Source organism: Eublepharis macularius, chromosome 6 (assembly GCF_028583425.1).
Source record: "Eublepharis macularius isolate TG4126 chromosome 6, MPM_Emac_v1.0, whole genome shotgun sequence".
NCBI classification, from domain to species: domain Eukaryota; kingdom Metazoa; phylum Chordata; class Lepidosauria; order Squamata; family Eublepharidae; genus Eublepharis; species Eublepharis macularius.
The window spans coordinates 64,868,490-64,889,424 of NC_072795.1; the positions used below are offsets into that span (position 1 = coordinate 64,868,490).

Consider the following 20,935-nt stretch of genomic DNA (forward strand, 5'->3'; position numbering starts at 1 on the left):
AACTTACCCAGATTTGAGGGGGGGGGGTTAGAGAGGCGAGAGGAAGCGTTGTGTATATCTGAAACATCAAAGATCTCGGCGCTGGGAAGGGCTTTTGCCAAGAGAGTTGTGCGTCTGGCAAAGAACTTTCTTGGCTGAACAAGGCTCCTTCCAGAGCTACGCGTGTGTCCCCGCTTGCCCCGCGCGGCTGGGGAGGAGCCGGGCCGGGGGCACTCGCCGCTTGGAGGGTCAGGGAGCGAGCAGACGAAGGGAGGAAGGAAAGGCAGGGCCGGGCGGGGAGTGGAAAGGAGGTGAGGCTGTTCTCATGGGGCCTGCCCCTTGTTTCACGCTGTGAGCCGCTATGGGAATAAACCCGCGCTCGACCGACCAGCTCCGCGGTTGCAAGCGCTCCTCTTTCGCAAAGGCTGCGCCCCCCAGTGCCTGCCAAACACCAGCGCCAGGTGAGCCCAAGCCCCCTCCTTGCCTGGGTTGGAGGGGAGGGGGAAGGGGTTACAGCTAACACCCTTTCCCGGGGCTTCTGGGGTTTCCGGAGGCAGGAAACCGAGCTCGAGAGGGCTACATGGAGGGGCTGGAAGCCAAAAATCGCTGCTTGCGTCTGCAGCTATGGGAGGGGAGTGAAGCACGCGAGGGAAGCAGACTCCGAACTTTCCGGGCTTAGTTGGAGCAGGGCAGTGGCAAGATTTACGGAGCGCGGCGCCGGTACGGTTTTATCAGTGGCGCGTGCTCTGCTTGGCCAGCTCATGTGGGCCACAGAGGGTCTCCCACCTTTACTGGCTGGCAGTCAGATGCCACCATACTCCCCTTCTCCCGCCCTGTCTTGCTCAGCCGGGATTGCGGTTTGATCTAGCTGGGATAGGATGGTGCTGCCACGCGGCTTAGAACTTTCGGCTGCTGCGAGTTCTTTCCCAATGATTCTGAGCCCGGGGAGAATGGGGCCTCTTGATAAAGGAGGGAAGGGAAGCTTGAGCGGGGTGGGGAGATCATCCCTGTCTTGTTACTTCACCCTGGTTTGGTAGCATCCTTAATTCGGGATGGTGGAGCACTTTCGATTATCCCCTTTTGTTTTCATCCTCGGTGGGAACTCTCTGTGTAGGGACTTGGTGAGAAAACGGCTGCCACCTTTTCTTCCACTCTGTTAGTGGGAATTGCCCTTCTACGCTCACTGAGGGTCATGCAGCAGTCACCTGTAAAATCTGATACAGTATTGCCTCAACTTGTTCTTGAGACAAGGCCTCTTGTCACCAGAAACAGAAATTCAGCCAAATCAAAAAGAGTCCAGTAGCACCTTTAAGACTAACCAATTTTATTGTAGCATAAGCTTTCGAGAATCACAGTTCTCTTCATCAGATGCATGGAGGGCAAAAAGAAACTGGTCAGATATAGAGGAGGGGGGGAGGGTGGAGTAGATGCAAACAGCTCCTTCTGATATGGAGATCAGTTTGCTTCTGTTGAGGAAATCAGTTACTTCTGATAATGAGATAACCATTCATAGTCTCTATTCAATCCCATCTTGACTGAGTCAAATTTACATATGAATTCCAATTCAGCAGCTTCCCGCTGGATTTTGTTTTTGAAAGGTTTCTGTTGAACTACAGTGACCTTTAAGTCTTTGATGGAATGTCCTGGTAGATTGAAGTGTTCTCCCACTGGTTTCTGGACGTTGCCATTTCTAATGTCAGATTTGTGTCCATTTATTCTTTCGCGTAGAGGTTGGCTGGTTTGTCCAATGTACAGAGCAGATGGACATTGTTGGCACATGAGGGCATATATCAGATTGGAGGATGAGCAGCTGTAAGAGCCAGAGACAGTGTAGTTGATGCCATTGGGTCCTGTAATTGTATTCCCTGGGTAGATATGAGGGCAGAGCTGGCATCTGGGTCTGTTGCAGGGCCTGGTACCTGTGCTGGTGACTCTGCTAGCCGATTCATGATTGTAAGTGAGAAGTTGTTTAAGGTTGGGGGGCTGTCTGTAGGCAAGGAGAGGTCTTCCACCCAGGGCTTCTGAGAGAGAGGTATCATTTTCCAGGATGGGTTGTAGCTCCCTGATGATACGTTGGATGGGTTTGAGCTGGGAACTATAGGTGACAACCAGTGGTGTTCTGTTGTTAGTTCCTTTAGGTTTGTCCTGGAGCAGTCTGTTTCTGGGTACTAGACAGCCAATGAAGCTTTGACATGTACAAGCTCCATGTTTTAACTATGAAGTATAACCCAAGCCCACCAGCATAAACACAATTTGTTGGTATACTGGGAAGAAGGCACTGCTCCATCATATTCCATGTTTACATTTTACCTGCTCTTGCACCCCATTGCCACATCTTGTCCCATTGTGCCCTCCATTTTTCCTTATGTCCTTGCCCCTGTGCTGTTGGTTGCTGCTGCTAATTGAACCTGGCAGAGGGAAAGATGAGTGCCACCTGTCCTGACTTGGGAGCATCCACAGTTATCATGGCATTCTCCACCTCAACTCTAACAAGGAAGCAAGCCGTATTGAACATTTTTCTGTTTGGCTTTTCCTGTTTGGTTACTGGGCTGTAGCTCTAGCCAGCCACTTGCTAACATCTCTTGCTTGTTACAGGTACAACTCCCAGCTTCTTGGTCCAGGGGAAGAAAAACTTCTGAGTACTTTGCATCAAGGGAGAACAGAAACCACTGCAGAGACCAGCTACCCTCACAAGTGACGTGGGACAGATTTATATACAGAAACCCTGAGGCTTTGCAGTTGCCTAGGAGCTGTCACTGTGCCCTTCTAAGATGGCTCTTCCAAATCTCACTCAACCAGAGTATCTTCCACAGCCCACCAACTCCAATGATGGCCTACAGGGCCTGTTTGCTATGATGCATTCTTTTTTGGGGCTAGTGCAACCCAACAGTTTCCCAGGTAAGAGATACAGTAAGTTCCTTTAAGCAGAAGTCAGGAATTGTATTGCCAGCCCTAGTCTTCTCTACTATAAAGACTTTTGAGGTAGAGATTACAGTTGAGTTATAAAAGTGTAGGCTAACCTTGTCTCTCCATAGGCTACAATTCACCATCAAAATTCTTGACTGTAGTCCTTGTGCCTTAGGGCATACAAGTGGGCCCCTGAAAAATTTCAGGGTGGGGATTCCAGGGACCCAGGCTAGGCTTCTAGCCCCACTCCCTTGCAGAGAGCTTTCCCCTTAGCCAGGTCCCTTGCAAACACCATTCCCCTTTGCACCCCCCTCCAAAGTCTTGTGGGGGGAAGGGAATGGTAGTTAGGGAAGGAGGGGGGACAAAGGAGGAGGGTGTTCGGTGAGGGCAAAGGGGAAGGGTCCTTTAGAGGGAGGGGACAAAGGGGAAGGGTATTTGGAAGGGGGTGGTGGAAAAGGGGATAGGTGTTTGGAGGCAGAAGTGTGGAAAAGTGAAAAAGTGATTAGAAGGAGAGGTGGAAAAAGGAAAGATGTTTGGAAGGGCGGGTGGAAAAAGTGCCCTCTGCCACCCACCCAACCATCCCTGTAACTCTGTTGCCCCCCACCACACAGCCACAACTTTCTTGCTCCCCATCCTTGCCTGTAACTTTTCCATGCATGCATGCATCCACCCAACTTCCTTCCTTCCCTCCAGCTGCCCGTAAGTTGGAGCTTACTTTATCCCTGCTGTTGCCACCCCTGATACCATTTTACAGGTGATTTTAGAAGTTTAAAAGTTGCCTGTAAAATGGATTCCTGTGCTGAGGGGAGAGCAGGGGTAGAATCCAGGGAGCTGCCATTCCCACCCCACTCTTCACCATCGGCACCTCCGCTGCCTCCACTGGACTGTGAACTGCTGCAGAAGGAAGGGCTTTCTCAGTGTTGTCTCCCTTCTCTGCCTGCCAGCCTGCTCCATTTGTTCCAGAGCAGTATGTGGGGGGTGGGGGAGACTGGGGAGATTGAGTGGGCCTGCCATTCCAGAGGCATCTTGGCATGCCAATGCCACCTGGTTCTTGCGGGGCTGCTCTGGCACATGTTGTAATGGCAGGTGGGTGAGTAGCGCCTGCGCACAGTATACACTGTTGTTTTGGGGGGAAGGTTAAGCCCCCAATGTATAATGTTTACTTTTTATATTTTTCTGCAATCCTAGGGGGTTGCCACAGGTTTCAGGAGCCTCTGTTTGTTTGTTTTTTTAAGTGGCCCTGATCTGCAGGTTTTAGTATCCACAGATTGGGGCCACTTGGTTATTAGTATATACAAATGGAAACCTGCAAGAACATCTCATTTCCCCTCCCCCATCATGTGCTCTTTCCCTTCCCTGCTCCCATAGCCCCTCTCTCTTTCCCTGCTTCCTTTTCTCCTTCCCACCTGCCTTTGTCTGTCCCCCTCTCTTCACCTTTCCACTCCCCCACCCCGCATTCTCTCCCCTACAGCCCAGCTGCGTGGTGCTGGCTGAGCCAGGCCCAGTTGCATGGTAGGGAACTTGCAGGGACTTGGGGGGTACTTCACTTTTCCCTGTATCCCCTTCTTCACATTATTTTGTCTTTTCCTTCTCTTGGCAGCTTTCATATGCTCACCTTTCCCTGTGTCCTCTCCTTCAAACCCAATAAACAACTTACCTTTTATCAGCCCGCTGCCATCTTCATCTTTATTTGTGAATTTACTTCGTTTATATACTGCCTTTCTTCACAATGGGGACCCAAAGCAGCTTACATCACTCTCCATATTATCCTCACAACAACCCTGAGAGGTAGATAGGTTAGGGTGAGAGTGGATCAAAGTCATCCAGTGAGCTTCAACAGCAAAGTGGTAATTTGAACCTGGATCTCCCACATCCTATTATGAAACTCTAGCTACTAAACTACACTGCTTTATGGGAGTTGGGGGCTGCTGTCGAACAGTAGCAAGCAACCAGGCCTGGGTGCATCATACAAGTCTTAGGTATTGTCACATGGTGGTTGCTTCTGATCTTGGCTCCTCCCTCAAAGGCCAGAACTGCCCTGAAAAGGGTCCCTCCCCCTGCCTTTTACTAACAGAAACCAAACCTGGAATAGTGACTAAACTGTTATGGTTGCCTAGCAACAGCCACTGAGGGCAGCTGGTTAAAACTACAGGTGTTCTTATTACCATTTTAAGTTTTTTTTAAATATATTATTTTAAGATATCAGATTTTTCAGCAAGCTTGAGGTATTATTCATGGGTTTAGGGAGATCTGTTTTGTCTGTTTATGTCTCTAGTCTCTGGATTTAAGTATTCCCAGAGCAGCGCCACTTGGCTATTAGTATATAAGATGATGTTGTGGGTGACAGCCTTTTAATCTCCATTCTAAGACTGGGAATCTGACTAATATGGGGTGTGAATAGTAAAAGATCTGCAACCTCCTGTTACTTTACCTAGTAAAGTGGCAAATATGGTGGTTAGGTCTTATGTTAACATGAAAATGGGCACATTTGATGGTGGGAGCTAAACTGTCCTCACCTTCCTTTTGCACAGTTAGTCATTAAAGTGTTTTTCCCCATGGCCTTGCTCTGATAATAGAAAGAGAACGCCTGAGGCAACTTACCATAGGGAGGAGTGAAGAGGGTTTATCTCTCCTACATCTATGCCCTTTTTCATACTCATATAAGATCCCACCTACTCCTGCTTTATACATGTATGGGGCAATTCTCAATGAAGGAGATGTGGTTTCCATTGTATTGCCTAGTTTGGCCACTTCGCCCTGCCTAATAGTGAGAATGCACAGAATACGATTCTTTAACATAAGTGTAATTCTTCTTGTGAAGCCAGTGAAAATGTGAATATGTTTTCTTTGTAGCATCTTGATATACTGACATAGTTGTTTGTGGTGAACTCTGTCACCTACTCTCATACTTTTCCCAACTGTTATTCTTTCTTACACAATCCTTTAAGGTCTAGACATAGGCCAAATCCACATGCACTCACCATCCGCTTATCTTGCGCAGTCATGGCAGTTGGGTTCATTCCACTACCATGCTGTGCATCATCACATTCACCCTCCCAGTACGTCTTCGTGGCGCAATCAGTTCTCCACATGCCACTGAGTAAAGTGTTATAGTGGGCAGTTCCCTCCTCCATCATCAGCATTGACGGCGTACGTCACTTCCCTTTTTTTTTTTAAAAAAAGTTAATTTTGCGCTATACCGATATTCCGACTCTTATGTAGGCAGAGCCAGGGAAAAGCCAGAGTATTTATAGGGGGGGACCAGGTTCCATTCAAAGCCAAGAGCGGAAAGTAACTGATGGTAAGATAAAGGACCATCATCTGTTTCTTTTCCCGTGCAAACTGCTGCTCACTAGGTTTTGCGGTATACTGACCTTTCTTTATTGTGCAAATGCACTATGAAAGCATAGCAAAAACAGATTTCTGCTATTATCACGTGGTACGGAAAGGAGGTGCAATTGTGGTGCGGTGATGGCGGGGAACACGCGGAATGGGAAAGTGTGTAAGTATCTGCTTGAACAGCGCCGCGGTTGTGAAAAAGGCGCGGAAACAAAAAGGAAGTGTGGATTTGGCCATAAACAGGCTCTTAAAAGTAATGCTTTAGCTACTCACAGTTTAATTGGATTGGGTAATTGCTAGAGAAGATACTCTGGCTTCTACAGTCCCTTCTGGTCTGCAGACATTTAAACCAAAGATACCATGAGTTGCTTAGGCACAAATAAGATTCTACATAAGAACATTTTCAGATCAATATATTGTCGAAGGCTTTCACGGCCGGAGAACGATGGTTGTTGGGGGTTTTCCGGGCTGTATTGCCGTGGTCTTGGCATTGTAGTTCCTGACGTTTCGCCAGCAGCTGTGGCTGGCATCTTCAGAGGTGTAGCACCAAAAGACAGAGATGTCACTGAGACACCAAATGTCCATGCAGCCTAGAATTCTGATTTCAAGAGTGATCCTTAAGGGAAGTTTGCAAGCAGGTCATGAAGGCAAAAGATCTATTCCCATCCTGTTTTAGTATCTAGTTTTCCATCTATCTGTCATGGATATTTTTCATTAACAAGAGGACCTATGATGACTCTCAAAGGAGGGTAATCTCATCCCTCCACTGACTGCATTTCTTTCCCTCTTGCTTTGCTACAGCTGATGCCTACCTTTTTTTCAAAAAGCTGTTTTGTGATTAGTGTTTTTCTGTGCTTTTCTGCAAACCTGAGAATAATCTGAGAAACTCTTTTTCTAGATCTGAAACATCCTCTAAACTAGGGTTGCTCCCCTTTTGGATTTTTGATCCACATTGGATAACCACCCACCCTTATTAGATATATGATAGACGTACAGTGCATTTCTAAGTAGAGTTACACTCATCTAGCCCTATTGACTTAAATAGATCTAGATGGGCGCAACAGTGTTTAGGATTAAACTATGAGCCTCCATAATTTGTGTACCATTTTAAAAGCTATCTAAGATAGTTGTCAACAGTACATCTTCAGGAAGTGAATTCTCTAAGTTGTTCCTGATTTGTATGAAATGCAAAAAAAAAGTATTTGTATGAAATACCTTTTTCTGTCCTGAATTTGCTGCCTATTTCATTCAGTAACTTCAAATTCTTTCTAGTTTATGAGAGAAAATTTTCTCTCTCTGTTTTCTCCACATCATTCTTTTAAAATTTAAACTGTATTAACACTATCATACTACTCCTTCTTTCCACAATCTAATCTCAAATTTTAAAAAATCTCAGAGCACTTTAGCTTGGTCTTTTAGGGGAGGTGCTTTAACTCCAAAACCATATAATACTTTTTCCAGCTCTATGAGATGAGAACAGCAGGACAGTGTGATATTCTAAATGAGTATTTAGTATAGATAATGGTATTGTAATATTTACCATTGTATTTTCAGTACTGTTCCTAATAACTCATAACATGAAATTTGTCATTTTCACTGATGGGCTTATGTTTTTATCAAGTTATTCATCACAGCCCCAAAATGTGGATGTGTCAGATCTCATCGGTGTATATGTGAAGCTGGGATTGTTTGACTCTGTCTGCATCCCTTAGCATTTAACATACAGTGATTCATTTAAATTAGTGACTCACAGCTGCCATTTTGTTACCATTCACCATCGTTTAAGAATCCCTTCTAGAGCTCTTCAGATTCTGAGGGAGATTTTAACATCCTGAATATCATGATTCTGGCTTCCTTGCTCACCCCAACTACAGATTATTCACGAAGAGCAATGGCCACCATATATATTTATTTATGTTATTTGACTGCCTTTTTCACTGAGACTCAAGGCGGATTACATTGTATAAGTCAATATGATCAATTGCTGGAACATTCAACAAAAAGACTGTAGAAATTTGAAACAACGTTGAGATAAAACATAAACAATTTGACATGACATAATAAATGACTGTGATAACCTTTATTGAAGCATCTCTTTGAACCATTTCATTACAGACCAGCTTTGTTACCTCTGTATGAAAGGCCTTCTGAATAATTCAGTTTTGCTCAGTTTGCGGAAAGCTAGGAGAGTAGGAGCTTTCCTGACTTCTTCAGGCAGGCTGTTCCATTAGATGGGGGCCACTACAGAGAAGGCTCAAGTACGAGCAGTGGTTGATTTTGCCCATTTGCAGGGTGGCACCTACAGAAGGCCCTGCTCAGATGGTTTCTGGACTCCACTGTTTAGTTCCTTCTGTTATAAGAACTCCCATTTCTGTCCTCTGCTTTCTGTTCTTTAATCAGTTACTATTCCATAAAAAGGACTGGCGTCTTTAACCCAAGCAAATGGTTATTGAGAAGTCTTTATCAAAAGCTTTTTAGAAATGTAAGTGTATAACATCTGAGAGAATACTCCTGTCTACATATTTGTGAGGCAAAACTTCCCTGTGCAGCATAAATATCCGAAGGAAGGTTTCTGTCAGTTGCTCCATCGAGCTCAGTCTAGACTTCACCATCTTGTCTTCCTCTTAGCTGTTGCTTTATTACTCTTTTGTTAGCGTAGTTGTGCCTGGGATAGTGCAATAGGAAGAGGACAGTCCCTTATTTGGACGAGCCAGCAGTCCAAGTTCCTTGGTGAAAAGTGGGAGGTGTAGAGAATTTTAGGAAAGACAATAGAAAGCTGCTACAGCAGAATGAGTGAGCTGAAATCTGGTTCAAATGTGATCACAAATTACCTAATAGTAAAATCCTAAACAGAGTTTACACCCTTCTAAGCCCACCGGCTTCAATGAATTTAGTAAGGGTTAACTCTGGTTACGATAGTTTTGGCTAGGTAGCCATGTTGATCTGCAGTAGAACTGCAGTATTTTAGTCCAGTGGCACCTTAGAAACCAACAAGATTTTTCAAGGATATTGAAAAATCTTTTTGGTCTCTAAGGTGCCACTGGAGTAAAATATTGCTGTTATGGTTAAGATGGCAATGTAAGTGGCCTTAGGCAAGCTGCTGTTATTGGCTTCAGTCTCTAATAAAGGCCTAATTTACAGAACTATAAGAATTATTGTGATGATGTATGTGAGGTACTCTGAATTTGTCATTACTGTCTAAGTGGTAGATATTTAACTGATTGTCATGGGGAGTGAAACAAATAGGAAGATGGACCTGGAGTCAGTGCCCCCCCCCCCACTTTGGCAGGGCCTGTTCTAAGGAAAGAAGCCTCGGATACCCAGACTTCTGAGTGCTGCTAGGGAGCTGTTGCTGCTTCAGTCAATCATTAACTTCTGAATTTCTAAGCAACCAGGTTTCTAAATGTAGTGCAGAGAAGTGTATTTGAGGGGGAGGGCAGAGTGGAGCTAACAGAGAGGGTAAAAGGGATGTAAGGTGGGCACTGAGGATGGAGTCAGGAGGACTCAGCAGCAGAAGGACAAGGGTTGATGTTAGCAAAGACCCTCCATACCTTTGTTCAGCATGTGGAAGTTTTTTCAAAGCTTGGCTTAAAACTACATTCTCCGGGTGTATCAGGCTGTTGTCTACCCTGAACATCAAATATCATGAGTCAGGGTACATGCAGTTTGGCTGAAGTTCATATTCATTTATAATGTGGCTTCTTGGCTATTGTGGTTGCATTCCCAGTTTTCCTAGCCTGAGGGATAGAAGTCCCTGATTCTTTTGCAGTGCAGCTAAGAATCTTATCATTGATTGATATTTTGGGGATTAATCATAATAGAGTCATTGTAATCCTTAATTAGTATGAAGCTGAGGAAAGTCCAATCAGGAGTTGTATTCCTTAGCTTACAAACCGTATCCCCAATCCTTGAAGTGGGAGAGCAGGCAGAAGTTTCTCAGAGATGAATGAAATCTGCTCTGTGCATGCGTAAAAGCACTTTTTGCTATATTTTTATGTAGCATTTTCTATAATTGAGTCTTGAGCAATAAAAAGCGAATTGATGTGTTCCTGTGAACTTGAATTAAACTACTTCAGGGATCTTTTGGGTTACTCTTGGTACTTTACCTGCTGACTGGTTGTTGCATGAGTTTACAAGCATGGCCGTGTTTGGGAGAAGGGATCGGTATGTGCCTTTGTACTCAATTCCTTCCTTGCTGGAAATAATCCTGATGGTGCTGATGCAGAAGCAGTGCTGGTGTGACATAGTGGTGATGAATGAGTGGAAGGAAAAAGTGAGCCTTCTCTGCATGCTGAGACGGAGAATGCTGGACAAAAACAGAGGACCCACTCAACAATACTATGTAACCAAACAGTGGAAACCACAAGAGTGGGTAGTAATATGGTCAAATATGCTTATAAATTTAAATAAAGTGTTATTCACACACCAGTCATTACAATGAACAAATCATAAATGCATAACTTAAGGTAAATTACAAAATAGTGCCAATTTCATGAAACAAAGTTCCACTCTCATAGGTGAAAACAATATATATATCAGTCCATGAATGAACAAAATCCTTCCCCAAGCGGGTTATTCAGGTAAATACACCCTACACGCACCCCGGTTGATTCTGCTGTTTCGTCTTGACGTCTTCAGGGGCGAGTTTTCACCACTATTTCCAATAAAGAAGTTATTTTAACACTGCATCAAAATTAACGATTCAAACACGTAGCGCAAAGCAAGTCAACACAGTCAAACACGGCTTTTTTCAGCCTGAAAAAATGCCTAACCCGCTTGGGGAAGGATTTTGTTCATTCATGGACTGATATATATATTGTTTTCACCTATGAGAGTGGAACTTTGTTTCATGAAATTGGCACTATTTTGTAATTTACCTTAAGTTATGCATTTATGATTTGTTCATTGTAATGACTGGTGTGTGAATAACACTTTATTTAAATTTATAAGCATATTTGACCATATTACTACCCACTCTTGTGGTTTCCACTGTTTGGTTACAGAGACGGAGAATGCTAGCAGGAAAAAGATTTCAAGTTTAAATTTCAAGGTCACTCCCAAGAACTGTAAATAAACTATGCAAATGTTCATTTTAATTGAGCAATTCTTCCAGCACCCCTGGAAGTGCAGGATTTCCTGGAGCTCAGCCAGGTTCCTTTTGAAAAGCTCAAGGAAAAAAGATTCTTCAAAGGATTCAATTTTTTTCCCCTGATAACTTAAATTTGCTTTGTTTTTAAGTCTCTTATTTCTTGTGTTTTCCTCAGTGCCTTTGGAGAATGGAGGTTATCTCTCTGCTTCTCTTTTACGTGTTTGCTCTTATCAAGCTGCTATTATGCTCTCCCTTAATCCTCTTTTTCTGAAATCTGAATATGTCCAATTTTTAAAGTTTTTCTTCATTTGTATCTGAGTTCATTAGAACTTGCCCTTGATATCTTTGGGTTCACCCTTAATGACCTGTTTTCAGTGCATAGTTTTTCCCCAGAACATGATGGTAAAAAGAGGCTCTTTGATTATGTAAACGTGGTCCATTTCCCACCTACTTCCACACTTCTGTCTCTGGGTTTAGGGTGGTGGCTTCCAGTCAGAGGATTTGGCCTCAGTCAGACCTGAGCCTAAGCACTACCTTATATTTCAAAATATATTTTATGTTTATGAAACAGGCCACACTGCTGGCCTTCCAGTGTTGCTTTGCTGCCCGGTGCTGTTTAAGATAATTTCTTTAAATCCTTTCCAGTTTGCTTGAATCCTTACAATGTAGTCACCAAAACATATTCTGCCTGAGACCTAATCAGAGCTGAGTAGAGTCAGTGTTTCTGTTAACCTCCCACATCTTTACTTAATACAGACAATTTCCTTTTTCAGGACGTCACTGTGATGACTCATGTTCCAGAAAAGCATAAACGTTTTATTCAGCAATGTCAAATCCCAGCCAGTTTTCACCCTCCTTCCATTTGGAGCCCCTGTTGTTCAGTCAGCTGGCTGTGTAGATGACAGCCAGCAACCACACAGGCCACCCACAGACAGGGCAGGCGTTTCTGTGCATTACTTGGGAAGATTTTCCAGATATGCAGAAAACTGTATGTGACCTTTGATAAATTAGCCAAGAAAGAAAGAAAGAAAAGAAAGAAAGGATACTCCTGAAAAACCTGTTGCTGATTTAAATATGCTCCTGAAGCCCAGTGTATCAACTTACTGATAATTTTACATTATTATTATTCTATATACATGTTTGCCATTCGCTCAGTCTGGGTTTTCCAAAATTTGGAGTGGAGTATTAAAGAGGTAAGGTAAAGGAGGTCTTACAAGGGCACTCTAGAAGCCCACATATTTTATTGGCAATTATTTCTGTGTTGTTTACCACCGTGTTTTCACTTGAGGAAATATTGGTGGGTGGTGGTTTGGAAAATTTATGTTGCTAGGGTAATTCTGATGTGTTAGAGTTGTCTCTTTACACATAAATAAGGCAGAGAAATTACCCTATCACAAATTAATATATATATATATATATATATACCAAATTACATGTTACCAAAGAGATGTGTGAACAGTTTGCTGATGGTTTTTTTTAAGTGAAAAGCCTCTGAGAGCCAAACTACAAGTGACTAATGACACTTGCCTGGCAAGTGAACAGACTCACGTGTATTCCTCCCTGTTCACTTGCCATTCACTTGATCAAGTGGAGTGCAAGTGAATGGCAAGTGAACAGGGAGGAATACACGTGAGTCTGTTCACTTGCCAGGCAAGTGTCATTCATCACTTGTAGCTTGGCTCTGAGGCTGCAGTTGGGAAGTGAGGATTAGCATGGGGTGAGGAAGGCTGTTTAACCCTTTCCCTTCCTGCCTTTGTCTACTCCATATCAGCTCCCTCATATTCTCTTTCTTTGAGGGAAAAGATATCCTTGTACCTTTCTCCCACAAGGGGAAAAAACACTGAGGGGAGGGACAATTTTGAGTGAACAAACACTAGGAAGGAGAAAGAGTAAGCAGCCCTCTTTCTGCCTTTTCTTGACTCAAAACTATCAGCCTCCTGTAGCTGCTTTTCATTTTAAAAAAAGTCAGAAGGTTCACATTTTTCCAGTCTAATGTCTAGTTTGGCTTTCACCTTACGCTTCGGGCAGTAAGAAAAAGCACAAAGCCACTAGACATCCTGCAGTATCCTCTTGATTTTGGGGACTTTGGCTGTCAGGCACTCAAGCTCAAGGATGGGCAACTAATTTCTTGGTACCGCAGGATAACTTGCCCATCCCCCAAGCTGCTTAGACTGTAATGATGCCACGTGATTAGCCCTGTGGTGTGACCATGAGACAGGAGGATTGTGGGGTGTTTGGGGGGGATAGTCCCAGTTTGCTTTGCAGTCCCCTCTGTTAAGCATTGAAGACCTGGTGGCTGATCTATAGGGCCTTCAGGGCTTACAGTCTGGGGGACCCACTATTTGACCAGTGAGGAAACTTATGTGTAACCCATCAGTGCATGTAAATTTTCCCCAGTAACATTTCAGGTCAGGAAAATGTGATGGGGGAAGGCTTAAACTCCTGCATTCAATGTTTCCAGTATGAATCCGGTCTCTGCATGCCTGGGAATTAAGTTTCAACATTGAATTCCTGGAACACTTCTGAATGAAACATGGCAGGACATTGGCTGTGACTGCCCAGAGTGTTTTCAAATTTTGAGGACTAATTTTCGAAAAATTCTGTGTTGAAATCCATGAACTAGAATTCAGACAAGACTTCCTGATAGAGACCACTAGACTAGCTGTGCCTGACTAGACTAGTGACTTAGTTTTCAGAAGCAGGACGGGCAAGTGTCAAAGATCATACAAGTTGAATCTTTTGATTGGAGGGAGGGGGTCAGCTCCAAAATATCTCCTTGCTGCACCTTTCCCCCTTTCTTGCTCTAAACTGAGCACTGTGTTGTTTCCCATCATACAATGATGGCTATATTCCAGCAGAAGATTCCTTAATTCCTAGAAGCTAACACTGTCTTCAGAAGCTACTACTAATACACAAGAAGTCATATGGCCAATTATGGTATGCAACAACCTGATTAAAATAAACAAGTGGCTAATTAGAAGCCTATTGTATGCAAAGAAAGATCCCACTGCATCAGTCCTCTGTTTCTTTATGCATACAGGCACACACCCTCCTTTTAACTGTAACTGATTCCTAAGGCAGCATTAGTGAAACTGTGGTCAGGGAGGTGTTAAGAGGAAGAGAAAGCCAAAAAAGATACACTCTGAACAAACATTCATGCAAATACCTAAAGCTTTGCCTAGTATCATTCAAATGTCTCTGACAGGAGCAGGTTTTGCAAACCGTGGAACTACTTCCTATCATCTACCCCTCTCTCCCCGGGTATTAATACTAATATGTTAAGTCTTAAAAATGTCAGGATTTGTTTTTGTTATGGTGGCCATGGCAGCACTGGTCTCATCCCATGCATAAATAATACGGAAAATGAAAAGTACTGAGACTCAAGCCCGACTGGCAGTTACACCTTCGGGACTGGATAAGCTCTTTGCTTCAGTCCAAATGATTGTGGGCGAATAGCTCATTTTATAAATGTTTTTAAATTTTCATTTATTTGTGCAAAGCAAAAAAAAAAAAAGGAAAGAAAAAACTACAACAAATGAAATGATGGTGGTGAATCTGTACATAAGCTTCTCCAAATATCTAAGCTCTCCAAATAAGCTCTCCAAATATCTAAAAATAATTCCATATATAATTGTCACCTATATGTAATATGTTCATATGCTGATAGGTTTATAAGGTCCTCCAATGAGTTATAGAAAGTGAGCTTTTGTCTTTCTAATCCTGTCATATAAGTCTTTTAGCGACTGTAAGGGCATAGAGAGTAATTTCCATTGACCATAGGTTGGGTTCCATGAGACAGGCAAATAATTTAAAGGTACATAAACTTCTTCCAAAATAAATTAATATTCTAATACAAAATTAATATGAGCAATAACTTCCTCCCAAAAGGACCGAATAAGTGTATGCTTAAGAGATGTCTTGTAGGTTACAGTGCCAACAATTGGACACTACTTAATCTTTGACTAAAAAAGCACTATAGTGTTTCATATACCCTAGACTTAATTTTTTGCTGAATAAGTTGCAGCTTAAGATCCTTAGAAGCAACAAGCATAAGGCAGCAAGCCATGTCTCATTGCTGTGGCAGAATTGGACAACAGTGGTAAAAGAAAGGCCTTCTATACATATTCTAATGCATTTGAACCTTAGCATAGAAAACAGTTATCTGTGTGTGATGCCTCCTTTAAATTAAACCCTCTTGCTATAGAAAGTCCCCTGCTCCATTGCACTGAAGCCAAGCATTTCGTCTTCTGATAGAGACTTGGTTGTGTTCATATGAGAATTCTTTGGCTATCTTTAGTCCCTGTTAGAAGATGCAGCACAGTATTCAGAGCTGAATCTGTTGTATGATCAGTTTTCTGTAGCCCCCATGTTAAAGCTCTCTTCAATCTAGTGGAAATAGTTAATTTGAATGAGAATAGAGCCAGCCGGCTAAGGCCTACTTGCTGCGGCATAGCACCGCTTAGTGGCAAAGTTGAATATTACTTGATATTGGCTGCCAAGGGAGAATATTTACTTTTTGGTAGTGTGGTGTTTCTTATTGTTACACCAGAGCTTAGTTGCTTGTGGCAAAAAATCGGGGGGATATTTCACTCCTTCATATGGATTATAGCAGCCTGAATGCCTCAGTTTAGCCTGAGCTCATCAGAGTTTAGGAATTTAGCAGGGCTGGCCATGGTCAGTACATGGATGGGAGATGACCAGAGAAGATTGGGGTTGCTACGCAGAGGAAGGCAATGGCAAACTACCACTGATTATCTGTTGCCTTGAATGCCCATGGTTGGGGTTGCCATGAGTTGGTTGCAACATGAAGCCAGATTCTTTCTCTTCGTATGGATTATAATGGAATAGCTTTGGAGAAAGGCAGCTACACAGAAAGGGGAGAGCAAGATCCTGGTCCAATAGAAACTTAAAGACCAACTAGATTTCCAAGGTATTTGATAAAGGGAGCTTTAACTCTGAAAACCTCATTCACTGAAATCTGCTATTGGACCCCGAGCTTGTTCTTCAACTGCAGACCAGCATGGATACCCCCCTGAAACTATGCAGAAACAGGGGTCCCTCAGGCTCCTTTATCTTGGTAACTTGAGTTCTGAGCAGGAAGCTCCTGAGATGTTTTTGTTCTGAGTCACCTGCAAATGTCACAGCAATGATATGACTATGCCTTTCCCCTTTCCACTACTAACCTCTGTGCTTCTCCCCAGATTTCCTGCCTCAACTGATCAACCGTGAGACTGACTTTACAAGTCCAGGCTTTTTCAAAAAGGTACATGTTACAGGAGTAAGTCACACAGCCCAAAGGTTGGTGGGTGGCAACAGAAGAATCAGTGGACCTGGAGAGGGTTGCAAAAAAAGGGATTCATGGAAAGGAAAATGATAACCATGTTGGCTCTGATGAGTGTCATCATGCATGTCATCTAGGAGAAGTCAGCAGCTTAACTAAAAACAAATGCTGACAATTCTTTATTTTAACCAATATGTAAATGTGGTGCCCTAGCCTTGCTGACACCCTTGGCACCTCGGCTGCCACCTCATTGGCTGCCACCTGGCTGCCCACTGGCTGGGCGTGGGGCTCGTGCCCCGCTGACGCCTCTTACGTGGTTTCAGCCATCGTGTTCCTTCCCCTCTCACAGCCAGCCAGGGAGGTCCCAAGCCTCAGAAGGAGAGTGAGGCAGGTGGTACAATCACCTGAAACTCCCCTCCCCTCTTTGGATAGACTCTGGCCCTGGGCGCCTTGCCAGCCACTATCCTTTCTCCTCCCCGGCTTATTATGGATGCCCTGTTTTAACCCTTCACCAATTCTCATCCCCGCCCCCAAGTAATTATGCTGCAGCCCAGATTGCCCTAGGTAGCCACATCAAGGATTGTCCCTCATCCCTGTTGATGCTCTGCTGGCTGGGGGAGGCATCGGGTGATGGGGTTGCGGGAATGGGATCCTTGAAGATCCGGGATAGGTAATCTAAGTTGGCATGCAGCTGCCCAGGCCGATGTTGAACTGAAAACTTATAGGGGAGCAGGGAGAGGTACCATCTCAGTATCCTGACATTATGGTCCTTCACTCGGTTCATGCATACTAGCGGGGCATAGTTCATGACCAAGGAAAAGGGGTTGTTAGTTAGGTAAAATTGTAAGGCATCCACAGCCTGCTTGATGGCCAGTGTTTCCTTCTCTATAATGTCATATTTGGAACAGCACGGCATCCAGTCTGGATTCAGACACGTCCGTGTGGATGATAAAAGTCTGGGTTGGCCAAGTCGGGGTGGTGAGACAGTGCAGTCTGGAGTGTGTGGAATGCCTTGATGCACTCAGCGGTCCACTGAATGTTCAGGGGCTGGTCCTTACGGAGACAGTCAAAAAAGACAGCTGGCTTGCCCAGCGAAGCGCAGGATAAATTTGCTGTAGTGCCCTACAAAACCGAGGAACTGCTGCATTTGCTTTTTGGACTGGGGCTGGGGGCTTTGTTCCAGAGAGATGACCTTTTCTGGTAAGGGCCTCAGCTGCCCTTGGCCCACCAAGAACCCTAGATATTTCAGTTCTTGGAACCCCAGCCAGCTTTTACCCAGATTGGCGGCAGGCTGGCATCTTTTAGTGTGCACAGCACTGCTTCCAGGAGCTGGAGGTGCAAGGTCTAGTCTGGGCTGTAAATGGTAACGTCATCAATGTATGCCAGGGTGAATCCCTGGCATCGTGAGAGCACCGTGTCCACCAGGTGTTGAAAGGTGGCTGTTGCTCCATGGAGATCAAAGGGCATCACATTAAACTAGAATAGCCCCTGTGGGGTTGCAAAGGCAATTTTTTCCTTATCAGCCAGGACCATTGGCACCTGCCAGTAGTCCAGGGCTGATAGATAGTGGGCCGTCCCTTGTTGACCTATGAGGTGTTCAGCTCTGGGCATGGGGTAGGTGTCGAACTGGCCACATTTACTTCATGATAGTCGATGCAGAATCTGGTGCTGCCATCTGGCTTAGGCACCAATACTACTGGATTTCTCCAGACATTGCACAATGGCTTGATGACCCCCAGGTGGTGCATGTCTTCCACCTCATGAGCCATGACATCCCACTACTTCTGGGGGATGGGCTGCCAAACTGAGCATGCTACCTTCCCGGGCACCATCGGGATGGCATGAGAAATCACTGTGGTCCGTCCAGGTTGCTTTGACAAGATTCCGGGGTGTTTCTGTAGCAGGTCCAGGGCCTGCCACCACTGTGTGGCGGTCCAGTTGTGGTTTAGGGATGGTAGTTCTGCCTCTACTGCTTGGGTCACGCTCCAGGGAAGTTCACTCTCAGGTAACAAGCAGGCTCGGGGCACTCTCACCACTCCTTGAGGTCATTCATGTGCATCCATTTTTTTGGGTTGTGGAGGCCACACCATAGGACAGGGTCCCCAGGACCTTGGTGAAGAGTCCCTGCCAGACATCTCCTGTTCCTGGCCCCAGGACATGCTGGCTTTCCAGCACCTTGTTATCCTCCTCAAGGGTGCGTGCGCAGGTCCCCTGGTTGTATCTGGCCAGTTGTGATTCCTGGGTCTCGTGCAGGTTCTGCTGTGCTTACTGGTGGGCTCAGTTGAGCTGCTGGACGTACTCTGGGACTGGCATCCCGGCCAGTGGTCCTTGTGGCACTTAGTGGCCTTCCATGATGTCTAGGATGCCCCTGGGTTTGCACCCCTAGAGTAGCTCGAAGGGTGCATGTCTGGTGGACCCCTGGGGTGTTTCTCTTACTACAAACAGCAGTCGATTCAGGAAGAGGTCCCACTGGTTCAGCTTCTTGTGGGTGAGTTTTCTGAGCATGGACTTCAGGGTTTGATTAAATCTTTCCACTTTCCCATCTGTTTGTGGGTGATGGATGGTTGTAAACAGTTGGCAGATGACAAGCATGCAGCAGAGCTGCTTCATGAGTGAGGCTGTAAAGGGGGTCCTGCAATCCATGAGGATTTCCTGTGGCAATTCTGCCTGCGTGAAGAAACACATTAGAGTGTGTGTGACCCCTGCGGCTTGCACGGTCCATAGTGGAATGGCCTCAAGGTACCTCTTGGTGTAGTCCATGAGCACCAGTATGTAGCAGAAGCCATAGGGCATCCATGGAAGTGTCCCCACAAAGTCCATGGTGACCCATTCAAATAGGGTGTTGTTGATGGGTAGCGGAGACAGCGGTGCCTGTGGTGGTGGTCGGGTCATCATGTGTTGACACACTCCACATGTCCAGCAAAACTCATGTTATGGGACACTGAAGGCCAGAAGAAGAGGGCCAGGACCCAGGCAAGGGTATTCTTAGCCCCTTGGTGGCCGGTCCAAGGGTGAGAGTGGGCGCAGGTTAATACTTTCTCCTAGTACCGTGCAGACTCCAGCAGCTGTTGCACACGCACCCCAGACACGTATCTGCCAGTACCAGACTCTGCCCTCCTGGATGATTTGTGAGAGCCTCTGGGCTTGGCGTTCGTCCCTGCCGGTCTCCTCATTCACCGCCACATTTCCCTGGAGGGCCTCGAGGGATCCATCCTCCTCTTGTGCTGTCAGGAAATCTGGGTCTGCTGGCCACAGCCTCTGAGGTTTGGCTGGGTCCCCCTTGGGGGCTGCCACTAGTTCCTCATTGGGATCAGTTCCTAGCCTGAAGATTTGGGATGCTGGCCAGGAAAGCCAGATCCCAAATGTCGTCTCCATCCCATAGTGGGCAGTTGCAGCGGTAATGTCTGAGTTGGCCACAGGTAAAACTGGGTCCGAGGCCCACTCCTGGTTCTCTTCCAGAAGGAGGCTCTCTGTAGATCACGGCCTTGGGTGCTGTGGGTACCTGGGAGGGTGAGGCTGTGAGGGTCTCCCAGTCAGCCAGTCTGGGTGCGAAGGGCTCCCCCATGGTCCTTGCCTGATCTTCTCAGTCCTGGGGCTTGCCCCACCTCCCCAGTTCAGACCCTCAATGGGCCACACCTCCAATTGTGCAGGTTTCTGCCAGGTCTTCTGGGCCTCGGCTGCCAAGTGGTTTTCTAGCAGCATGGTGGCCTCTTTAAGGTTGGCTGGCTTGTTGAACGTGACCCAGTAATGGGCTTGTGGAAGGAGAACCTGCAGCAGCTGCTCGAGGACCACTTGATCCATTATTTGCTTTTCCCTGTCATTCATGGGCTTTAGCCATCGATAGGCATTGTCTTGGAGGGCCATAACTGGTGCCCTGGGTCAGTCCCCCTTCTGATATGCCCAAGCCCGAAACTTCTGGCAGTTCATCTCCGGAGTTATTTCATATCGATCTAGTATGGCCACGCTGAACTTCTTATAAGCTGCCCCTTCCTCCCTGGGCAGAGCCCACACTGTTGCCTGGGCTTCCTCCTTCAAGAAAGGGCCGATGATGAATGCCCATTGGTCCTGGGGCAAGTGGGCTGCCTTGGCAGTCCATTCAAAGGCCTCTTAGTAGGCATCGACATCATTTTCAGGCCCAAGTTTTGTAAGCTGGAATGTTGGGGTGCATCCCTCTCGCATCCCTCTTGCAGCCTGCCCAGGATGTCCCAAGGGCCAGAAAGGGAGTGGGGCAGGTTCTATCATCACCTGGAACTCCCCATCCCCTAGCAGTTGTGCTGCAGCCCAGATTGCCCTAAGTAACCACACCTGGCTGAGGATAGTCACTCGTCGCTGCTGATGCT

General features: G+C 45.5%; 1 protein-coding gene across 2 annotated transcripts in view; it reads left to right on the top strand.

Moving 5' to 3' along the window:
* Positions 1–272: 272 nt before the first annotated feature.
* The window catches only part of LOC129332882 (prominin-1-A-like), a 47,055-nt gene continuing 26,392 nt past the window's right edge, over positions 273–20,935 (top strand). The window contains exons 1-3 of one of the 2 annotated variants that reach the window (XM_054984180.1): positions 273–440; positions 2,575–2,877; positions 16,516–16,577. In XM_054984180.1, the coding sequence (XP_054840155.1) occupies positions 2,751–2,877; positions 16,516–16,577 (189 nt within the window). In that variant the 5' untranslated portion in view covers positions 273–440; positions 2,575–2,750. Of the gene's footprint in view, positions 441–616; positions 700–2,574; positions 2,878–16,515; positions 16,578–20,935 lie in introns of those variants that run through there. The other variant, XM_054984181.1, reaches the window with a different exon arrangement.